The sequence below is a fragment of the Paramisgurnus dabryanus genome, chromosome 22, assembly GCF_030506205.2.
Source record: "Paramisgurnus dabryanus chromosome 22, PD_genome_1.1, whole genome shotgun sequence".
Lineage (NCBI taxonomy): Eukaryota > Metazoa > Chordata > Actinopteri > Cypriniformes > Cobitidae > Paramisgurnus > Paramisgurnus dabryanus.
This window is the reverse complement of record NC_133358.1, coordinates 25,043,582-25,054,423: the sequence shown is the minus strand read 5'-3', so window position 1 is coordinate 25,054,423 and position 10,842 is coordinate 25,043,582. Positions and strand designations below refer to the sequence as shown.

Sequence of the window (10,842 nt, the reverse complement as noted above, 5' to 3'; positions counted from 1 at the left end):
CACTTATACAGCATTTATTAATCTTTGTTAATGTTAATTTCATCAATTACTAATACTTTGTTAAAATCTTGTTAACGTTAGTTAATGCACTGTGAACTAACATAAACAAACAATTAAAAGCTTTATTTCTATTAACTAACATTAGCAAAGATTAATAAATACTGTAACAAATTTATTGCTCATTGTTTGTATATGTTAGTTAGTAATACATTAACTAATGTTAACTAATTAACCTTATTGTAAAGTATTACCGAAGTTATTTTATTATAAAAGTTAATATTATGCATGCATGTGACTTAATCTAAAAAAAAAAAAACTCTCTCTCTCTCTCTCTCTCTCTCTCTCTCTCTCTCTCTCTCTCTCTCTCTCTCTCTCTCTCTCTCTCTCTCTCTCTCTCTCTCTCTCTCTCTCATTCCCAGGCCACTCCAGGGAATGTCTCCCTGGTTCATGGGGGACGCGCAAGAGGGCGACCATGGGAGGCTTTGGAAAACTGATGGGTGGATCCCAAGCCAACTTTCAAGCCCCGTGATTTGCTAATCGGGGTATGTTTCCCTTGTCGTTTCCCTGTAATCCCGGGTCTGGGTCCAGCCCTCTTGACTGTGAGGCGATTCGCGTCTCAGTTTGATTAAAGCCCGAATCCCTTCAGTCTGAAGGCTGGGCGCGAGCAAAGACGCATCGAAGGGGGCCTGGCGAAACCAAATAGCCCTCACCTATGGCTGTTTAGAGTAGATCGGACACATTTGGGATTGTAGAAGGGACATCATTTTCAAATAAGCAGAAGTCGCCCCGGGTTTTGTACACTTGTGGGCGCTCGACCATGGAGAGGCTAAGGTGGTCCCCAATGTGGAAAACGAAAAGGTGGCTTTTGGATTCCTCTATTACCAAATTCATCACAGTTTCATCCCTCGTCCTGATTCTGCAGGCTCCAAATGTCAGAGCAGGTAAGGATAGGTTTGGAAACTTTTTTTAATGAAGTTTAAGGGACCGCCAGATCGGAGAAGCACACATCCGTTGCCTTTGCGCTTAAGGATTTTTGCGCGTTTGATTTCAACTTTTCGCGACAGGTGAGGTCAGACCTAGAGACCCCTGTATGTGTGTGCAACAAGCTAGAAAATCACCAGTGCAAATGAAATCTTCAACATCTCGAAATATTGTGTAGTCTGGAGTTCATTTAAATAAAGCCACCAGTTCCCCAAAAGGTTTTCACGAGTAGCCTACATTTAACCATATATCACATTTCTAGAAAAGTGAATTATGCGTTGCTTTATTATGTTTATTTTTAAGTTGGTCACAATTTCAAACATACAAATTGCATTTAATCCTAAATGTAGCTAAGAGATATGCATATAACAGTTGTCTACAGAGTTTGCGCATGACCTGGTTTGTTTACCATTAATTCTTTCAGTATTTTTTACATTTCTTAATGTGTCCAAACTACAAAAACATTTTACTTCATATTATTTGTATATTAAGTTCTGGTCTAATATAATCTGTGGCAGGGTGGGGGCAGGAATGTGTCAAGTGAGTCTCAAGGAAAGATAGTTTAGGATTTACTTTGGGGAAAAAAAGCCCTTTGTTTGAACCTGTGGTCCGTTAGGTGTGTGTGGACACGGTTAGCAGGGTGGAATTCCTCAGCATTTTGCATCCATGCAAGAAAATGAAAAGTATCTTTTGGATTTTTGGGCTTCTAGGGATGATATTTTATGCCACTAAGATTGAGACAAATGTGATAGAAGGAGATTATCTATAACTGCTTTATTAATTTGTATGAATATAAGACTTTATTTTGTTTGCTTACATTTTGACCTGATGTTTGCAAAGTTGCTGTATTGTAGCGTATGGTCTTTAATTAAAATAAGGATTTGATTTGTGGTAATTGATATCAGGGAGGTCCAGATTTACAATGGGCGGGACACACATCACGATTCCAAGAGCTTCAACAAGTGATTTGATTGTGAATACATAAATCGGATAATTGTTTGACGTTTCTGAAGAAGATTGATCAAATATTCTAATGCTCAGTTTTTAACAAAACATTTTCTTTAACTTAAGACATTTTAACCCACAGTTTTACTTACCTCCATTTCCCCAATACTAAACCCACTGAAGTCCATGACAGCGGTCATACAAGCTTATTTTTAGGACCTGCATGTTTTCCTTGTCTTTACTGAGTTTGCTACATCTTGGTGGGAATGTTTCTTAACTAAGTGCTGAGAGGTTATTTGATGACTGTCCTCTCTGCTCATCCCTATTATTTTGGAGTCTTCAAAGGGCCCGGAGACATCTAGAGGCCCCAGCCTGGCCTTATGATAGGTCTTACCCACCCTTACGGGAATAGAGGTCCTCTCTGAATTAATTGATGTCCCTGGTCAGTTTCGGTCAAAAAAAAAAGAAGATGCATTGCTACTTGAAAGGAATTGGAGTATTTATTTGATCCTTTCTGTTCCTTGTAACGCATAGGTTACATTTATGTTTGCGTATTAACCCCCCATCGTAGCTGATAATGTAATGTATTAAACTCTTTAGACTTATGTTGCATCTCCCGTGAAAGTATTTGTGCTGGATGCCCTCTTGAGCTGGCACTGTACTGACATGTTTCTTCAGCCCTCGGGGCTCAGAAACCTCAGATGTGCATTCCTTCAAACAATGCACACATTTTAGAGATCTATTCCTACTCTTTTAGCAGACGGTGCCGATCAGGTCTCCATGAGATGAGTTTGGCTACTCTAGGAGGCATGCTATCCCATTTAGGAAAGCGAAATCACAAATGAGATCTCAACTTTTTCTCCTATGCAACAGTGAGATTATTTGAAGCAGAAACTGAGACGTTTGCTTGAATCAGGTGTTTCCCTAAAAGACCCCTAAAATCTCACTTGGGGATCTCAAATGGGCTCAGATTTGCCAAGAAATCCAAAGACTGCAATTAAAAGTAGAGATTTAATAATAAGCTGATCAGATCCAAGACCAAATGAAATAAGTTGTGCATTTTTAAAAAACGTATGCATACATACAATTCTCGTTTTATTTGAATTTTTGGAGAGGTAAGATCTCCAATAAGTTTTAAGCTATGAGGGCTATGAAAGTGCAAACTGTACATTATGCATAGTAGTTTAAGAACAAGTTTAATCTAATTTTAGTCCATTAAAAGTAAACATAATGTTTAGATTTTTATAATTACAGTACAGTTTTAATATTTGTATATGAGGTGAACAGGTTTCAGCATTAAACTAAAAGGGTGCATTGTTCGTTGATGTTTCGTTACTGTGGCAAAAGTTGGAAAAATATACAGGGAATTTTTTGCAGGAGTTTGCCTCACGGAGAGCCTGTGGCATAATGCAGTCTTGTTCGAGCAGCAGGCATGTGTCAAAGAGGGGAGAGTGAGGAGTGAAGGGTGAGAGAGATATAGGATAAGAGAGAGAGAGAGAGAAAGAGAGACATTGATTTCATAGAGTCCCAAGGAGCAGCAGGTAAAACGGTTTCCAGCTCTATTCATTAAATTTCAACCTTTAAAATGTACAAACATAAAAAGGTTGCACATTCTCACTGTTTTGAATGTTTCTCATAATGCTTAGTTGACGTGAGAGCACATGTCCTCCAGCTCCATTATTTTAACAAGAATCTCTTCCTGTTACAATAACAGGGAATCTCTTAATTATATGATTTATGCAAATTTAGAACACGCCCATTCTTCCTTTAGCGCCTCCCCCCATTTTTAGTCACCAGAGAGAGAGTTTATGATTCTCTCTCTCTCTCTCTCTCTCTCTCTCTCTCTCTCTCTCTCTCTCTCTCTCTCTCTCTCTCTCTCTCTCTCTCTCTCTCTCTCTCTCTCTCTCTCTTCAATTTCACACTCAATGTCTAATCAACCCTCTCACACACCCCTGTCCAATGCAAAGAAATACAGAGAGAAAGTGTGTGTGTGTGTGTTTGGACAACCGTCTGGTTAAAATCACACCAGGTCTTTAGGTGAGCTGTCCTAATGACAACTCATTCTCAGTTGGTTTTCAAAAGGATTTATGAGTATTGACATTTTTCTTTGGCACTTGCATGGCAGGGTCAAACACAGGCTAAAACGCCACATCTGGAATATATGAGGTCTGGAGGAAGTCTGCCTTGACAAGCATCTTAGTGCATCTGTATAAATACACAAACATCACACAAACCAGAATCAGATGATATGACCAAAGTGTTAAATCGTGAAATTAGTAAATATAGCTCTCACTGGGTTGTACCCCTTAAAAAGATGTGTACCCCTAAGTACATATGGATACATTTGATACCAATATGTACCTTTGAGATACTAATATGTATTTTTGAGGCCCTAATAAGAACTCTTAGGTTCAAAAGTGTACCACCCTTTTCTGACAGTGTACATTATTACTTATACCTGAAAAAAAGCTTGACAAAAATGAGTACATACATACATCACTCATTTTCAATGTGTATTTTCAATGTAAAAATATATTAATTAATGTGTGAAATATCAAATATTGAATATAAATATCAAATATCAATAATGTGCTGATTTTTCTGTGACAAAAAATGACAACACCCCAGTTAAACTCTATAGCTGTATCCCAATACGAAGGCTAAATGCCGTCTTTTGAAGAGACCTAAAATGACTAGCCTATGGAGGATTCATGGTGTTCCCATCCACCGCCTCTGTCAGTGCGACACAGGAGAGACGTTTCTGACTTACTAAATAAATATGGAACCAGAAAAAGATTATTTTTAAACCGATCCATTCATTCTTTCCTTCACAGCCCGGAGAAAGGTAGAAATGCAGCTTTCGGAGGTCACACCCTTTGAATTGGGACACAGCTTACTGTATATCAATGTGGCGAGATGCGAAGTTGCTAGGCAACCGTAAAGAGCTAAACTCTGCTTCCTTGCCTTGAATGATTTAAAACTATTTCCACTTTGTATTACTCCATCTTTCTTCATCGCTTTACTAAGTAAATAATGTAAAAAAGTCTCTACAACAAACAGCAAAATCTTAGTCTCACAGCCCTGACACAAATGTTTGGATTTTTTGTGATTGCACTTTTGCAAAAGTTTATTTTAATGTCTTATAGATGTCTTACATTTGTAAATTAAAGTATTTATAGATTCTTAGAGAAAATGTGGGATCTTTCGAACCCAGTCTCAATACACACGCCAAATTCCAATTTCCAATTCCAGTCCTTGCCATTCACTTAAACAGCGCATCTTTTTATGTCGTTTTATTAATTGGTTTCTTAATTTTTTGCTATTTTTTACCATTGTCGCTTGGGTTTAGGGTTAGAACAACTGTGTCTTACTTAAAGGGGCCATGGCATGAAAATCTGACTTTTTACATGTTTAACTGCTATGATTGGATCCCCAGTGCTTCTATCAACCTAGAAAATGTGATCAACCCAGTAACTTAGTTTTGGTAAACTAAATTTTTCTACAAGCACATGTAAAAATTGGTCGTTGAAATTTGGCTCTCCTTATGATGTCATAAGGAGCTCTTATTATAATAATACCGCCCCCTTAATCTGCACTATCCAACCACAGCACTGCCATTTAGTGCAGAGAGAAAGAGAGAGAGAGATAAAATAATTCACAGCACAATTGAGTTTCAATTGCAACAAACCACCATTATTGTGATTAGTGTTTTTACTTCATCCGCTCATTTTCATATTAAAGGACACACCCAAAAAGGCACATTTTTGCCACACCTACAAAGAAGCAATTTTAACATGCTATAATAAATTATCTATATGGTATTTTGAGCTGAAACTTCACATATGTGCTCTGGGGACACCAAAGATTTATTTGACATCTTAAAAAAGTCTTGTGCCATGGCCCCTTTAAAAATGACATCCTAACCCAAACCCCAATTCTAACCCCAACTCCAAGCGACCATGGCTTAAAAATAGACAAAAACATGGAGAAACCTGTATATTAAATAACAAGCGAAATCCAAGCGAAAATGGTTTAAAAAACATAAAAAATTTGAGAAACCAATAAATAAAACGACAAAAAAGATGCGCTGTTTAAATGAATGGGAAGGACTGGCGTATCATATGCACACCAAAATTGGAATTTGGCGTATATATTGCACGATTTTCACACTTTGTGCTATTTATACCCATCTACATGAGACTGGGTAGGGGATCTTTCAGTGCAAGCACAAAGAGACAACAGAAGAATAGTGTTGTCTTTCCTTTTAGATTTAAATGGGGCGGTAAATGTTTTTTGTGGGAACACATTGTATCCTAGTACCCCAGAATTTTTATAACAGCGTATGTTAAAGTCAAGCCCTTTGTGATGCAGCATCCTTTAATTGTTAGTTGTCTCGTTCGCTGAAGTCATTGTATAGTTCAGTTGGTTAAGCAGTGCGTTTACGGCACAAAGGTCATGGGTTCGGTGCCCAGGGGAACACAAGTGTACCTTGAAAGCACTGTAAGACACAGTGGATGTACAATGAAGTCGACCCAGTGACGCTTTTTTTGTGGATTCTGGGTAACACCCAGCAGACATACATGTGGTCTACATATGTGTGTGTTTGATGGTTTAAAACATTCACATTGAATCATGAAAAGCATTTGCTTTGGTTCTCTAGGGTACTTCCTAAGGTGTTTCTGAAAGCTCCAGGGTGAACGGTGTTGATCTTTCCTCATGCTTTGTTAGTCGTAATAAAACAAGTTTGCCTAACCTAGCTGTGTCTTCCAAAGGGTTTAGGAGGGATCCAGACATTTTACAGGGGTCAAATGTCAGAGATTTTCTGAAGGTTTCGTTTTTATATTGGAGCCAAGAAAAGCAGATAGCTGAATTTTATTATATTAAATATTGATCTTAACTTTCACTGTTGTGCATTAGTGAGTCACTCTCTTGTGTTATGGGTCTCTCATGAAACTTGCAGACTACAGTCTGTCATACTGTACTGTATGATTTGCCAGATGTGGGTACTGTGGTGACCCTCAAACTCATATAGAGATTTTTTTTGTCAAACGGCATTGATATTTAAATGAACTCCAGAGTCTGTCAAACTTTTCTGTATGGGATTGATTTCCCTGGTTTTCTTTCATGTTTTTGTTCTGAACATATGTTTGAAGGTTAAATTGTGTTCAATTGTGTAATTGAAAAATGTAAATGTGTCCGGTGCACAGGCTGTCTTTGATTATAGATTTGCATCAAATCGTTATGCTAAGTCTTCAAAAGTTTCTTCCTATACATTTTATTTATGTTTAAAAATAAAGATGCTACATGATGGATTTTCATAAAAACCTTTAAAGGGCATATATTATGCAAAATCCACTTTTACAATGTGTAAACACAAGCCTACAATGAAAAAAAATCAACATGATCATACGGCAAGTCCTGTTATAGTCACAAAAAAGTTTATTAATTTATTCGTGTCCATGGCACGAAATTCAGCTTTTTTTGAGCACAGATGTCTTTTTTGTGTCATTTTGCACTAATTTCTATAAATACTTTTTCCTGTCTGTTTCATGACTTTCTTTTTCGTGTCATTTTATTTATTGTTTTCAAATTTCCCCCCTATTTTTAAATCATTGTCCATCATTGTTGTTAGATTTGGGGTTTGGGTTGTACTTACTTCTACATGTTCTTCTTCCGCTTCTTAAACTATTCTCGTCTGGAGTTGGAGTTTGGGTTAGGATGTCTAAAAATGTAACACAAAGTGATTCTAACCCCAACCCCAAGCGACAATGGTAAGAAAACAAGAAAAAAAAAAACTATGAGAAAACAGTACATAAAATGACACGAAAAAGAAAGTTGTGCCATGGACACGAAAAACTATTTATAGAAATTCACACGAAAAAAAAAAAAAAACATGAATTTCGTGCCATGGACAATGAATAAATTAATCACATTTTGCGTGACTACAACACGACTTTCCAAGAGATCAGTCTGAAAAAAATCCACTCTCTTCTTTTTTAATCCCCTTTAAACCAAAGCGAGACTTCATTAGACATGCTGTTTTGATCCTATTGTTAATGTGACATCACATTAATGAAGCCCCGCCCACGGCCACTGACTAACTGATTCATTTTACCCAAAAGTTTTTCAAAATTTGTCTGTTAGCACACTAATGCGGCTAAAGATACTATTTGTTCCAGACTGTATTGGCAGGAATCAGATTTAATTTAAACCCAAATTTGCATTTAAAGCGTAACTAAACCCCTGGTCAGAGCCTGACTCCACCCACTGGCAATATTTGAAAAATGCAAGAAAAGTGGGCAGATCCCAACGAAGAGAGAGGGGACGAACTAAGCTCGTACCAAGTGTGTGGTGAGATCGTAACAAGGGTGTGGTGAGCTTGAACCTGCTTATGTCACGAGTTCTTTTTTGGACCCAACATCCAATAGGAAAATTTAACTGCAGTAGCCACCGTTCAACCTGAAGAGGGCAGCACTCAGACGTTTTTACGCCATATATTATAGTATTGAAACACTTTATATCCAAATGTCAAAAAACTTACTAAAATCAATGAACAGCACTAATAAAGCATCATTCTTACAGATCATTAACTAAAAACAGTTGGTTTAGGGTTTAGTTACTCTTTAAAGGTACACATATGAAAGCAAACATTTTTGGCTCCCACCCAAATAGGGGCATATTTGACATGCTATTACAGATAATATGTGGGGTTTTCTGAGCTGAAACTTTCCAGACACATTCTAGGCACACCTAAGACTGCGAATAAACATATTTGTAGTGGAAAAAGTTCTTTAGACTTTCTTTCACCAACATCCAAAAACGTTTTTTTCTATGGCATCGCTGTGACGGACTATTTGTAGCACCTTACGAGTGCAATAAATAGACTTCTAGGTGTTAAACCTGGCCTTTACGTGTCCCATGCATAAATGTTACCAAAGCATTACACAAAGCCTTCTGTGTCTTTTCTTCCCCCTACAGCAGAACCTGTGGATGTCCTAAAAGTATTAGAATTTCACAATGTCCCCGAAGGAATACAGAAAACTTCAGGATTTTGCATAAACCGAAAAGGATCACAGCCAGACGCGGCCTATAAAATAGGCAAGAACGCCCAGATCAGCGCTCCCACCAAGCAGCTTTTCCCAGGTAAGCCGAACCCCAGAAACATGCGCCTGTGTTCAGCCGTTTAAATGCATCCTTTGTTGCGGTTGCCAGGGCTTTTGACAGAAGATGCTAGGCCTGATGGTGCAGGGCCATGTTTCACTCAAACTCTTGTATTGTTAAGCTGCAGGAGATCTTGGATGAAATCTTCTGACCACAGCATGGTTTGTCCACTTAGCTGCGTATCAGAATCTTTAAAGTCGCAAAAATGAAAATTTTGTCATGTACACACTTGTATATCCCTCGAAACTGAACTTTCTTTCTTCAGTGGAATGCGAGGTTGTTGTCCAGAATGTTATAGCTGCTTATTTTACAAACAAGTACAATAGAGGTTTACGACTCATGCACTTCTTTTCAAGTCATTCCAATTTCTCAATAGATTTGGCATGTGCTATATCATTGGAATGTGTGATTATAAAGTTTCAACTGTCTGATGTTATTTTATATGGCTGAAAACAGATGGATTTTTCAACTTGTTAATATTTGTTGAGCCTAGATAATCTTAAATATCTGCTGTTTATAAAATATTCTTACATCTGCATTTTAGAGATGGAAACAAAGGATTACATTTAATAATTTAAAAGATTTTTAAATCTTACGGTTCTCAGACAACAATTCAACAAAAAACTGCTTGCCTCTAGGTGTTTAACTCTTTCCCTGCCAGAGAAAACGCTTCCCTGCCAATGACGAGTATTTCCGGCTTTCCGCAATACCGCTATAACTGCTATTAATACTGCTCTTTCCCAACTTATAAAACCCGGAAGTATTGTCCTATGGCAAACAGCTTTATGTCCATGTAAGTTTTGAGAATCGCTCTGCATCTGATCTCTATCAAAAGTCCTTCACAAAAAAGCTTTTTGCTCAAAATTTTGTATTTTTTAAGCAACCTACCCATATATGAGAGATGATAAAAGAGAACTATTGAAGATAGGATGAAACGTTTTAAGAGGGTCTGTTCTTTCATTTGATATATTGTATGTTCATATAGTTTAAGAAGAATATTTACTGGAAGGCATTAAACTTTTGTGAAAATCATAACAAATTGGCTGGCAACTGCTGGCAGGGAAAGAGTTAATAAAGCCGGAAAATGTCACGTCAATCCTAAAAAGCAATTTGGTAAACCTTCCACCTGTTTGTGTTGTAGATGGTGTGTTCCCTGAAGACTTTTCCATCCTAACCACCGTCAGGCCCAAAGCTGGGACCCAGTCGTTCCTTTTGTCCATCTATAATGAGAAAGGCATCCAGCAAATAGGTGTCGAGGTGGGACGCTCACCTGTCTTCCAGTACGAGGATCGGACGGGCAAACCCGCCCCTGAGGATTACCCCCTGTTCCGCTCCCTCAACCTGGCCGACGGAAAGTAAGTTAGGCCTTGAAGTAGCCAGTATTTTTTTTGGGCTGTCTCGATTCATCCACAGAGAGCCATGCAGAGGTCATCAGACTGTTTCAGCAGGATGTCTTTTGTGCACCCCAAGAGTTTCACTCTTGTTTTTTTGTGCTTTTGTTCCTCACGGTCACTGGTTGGACTGATAATACAGTTTGCATGTATTGAATGCACTGTTGTCTTCAGCCAGTCTGACTCATTTATCAGTGGCGGCCGGTGACTTCTTTTTCGAAGGCGCGCGATGCGAAGCTCGTCACAACATGTATTTAGCCCGTCATATGTGTGGCTCGCATTTCAAAATATGTGTTCTTTGCGTCATCTGAACTTATGTGCATCACGTGTGATGTCAAAATACGAGCCGGCTGCAGATGCGTCT

At 38.2% G+C, this 10,842-nt stretch overlaps 1 protein-coding gene across 1 annotated transcript in view; it reads left to right on the top strand.

Annotated features, from left to right (window-relative positions):
- Positions 1–572: 572 nt before the first annotated feature.
- The window catches only part of col11a1a (collagen, type XI, alpha 1a), an 83,101-nt gene continuing 72,831 nt past the window's right edge, over positions 573–10,842 (top strand). The window contains exons 1-3 of the mRNA XM_065258485.1: positions 573–941; positions 8,905–9,069; positions 10,229–10,442. Of these exons, the coding sequence (XP_065114557.1) occupies positions 818–941; positions 8,905–9,069; positions 10,229–10,442 (503 nt within the window). The 5' untranslated portion in view covers positions 573–817. The remainder of the gene's footprint in view (positions 942–8,904; positions 9,070–10,228; positions 10,443–10,842) is intronic.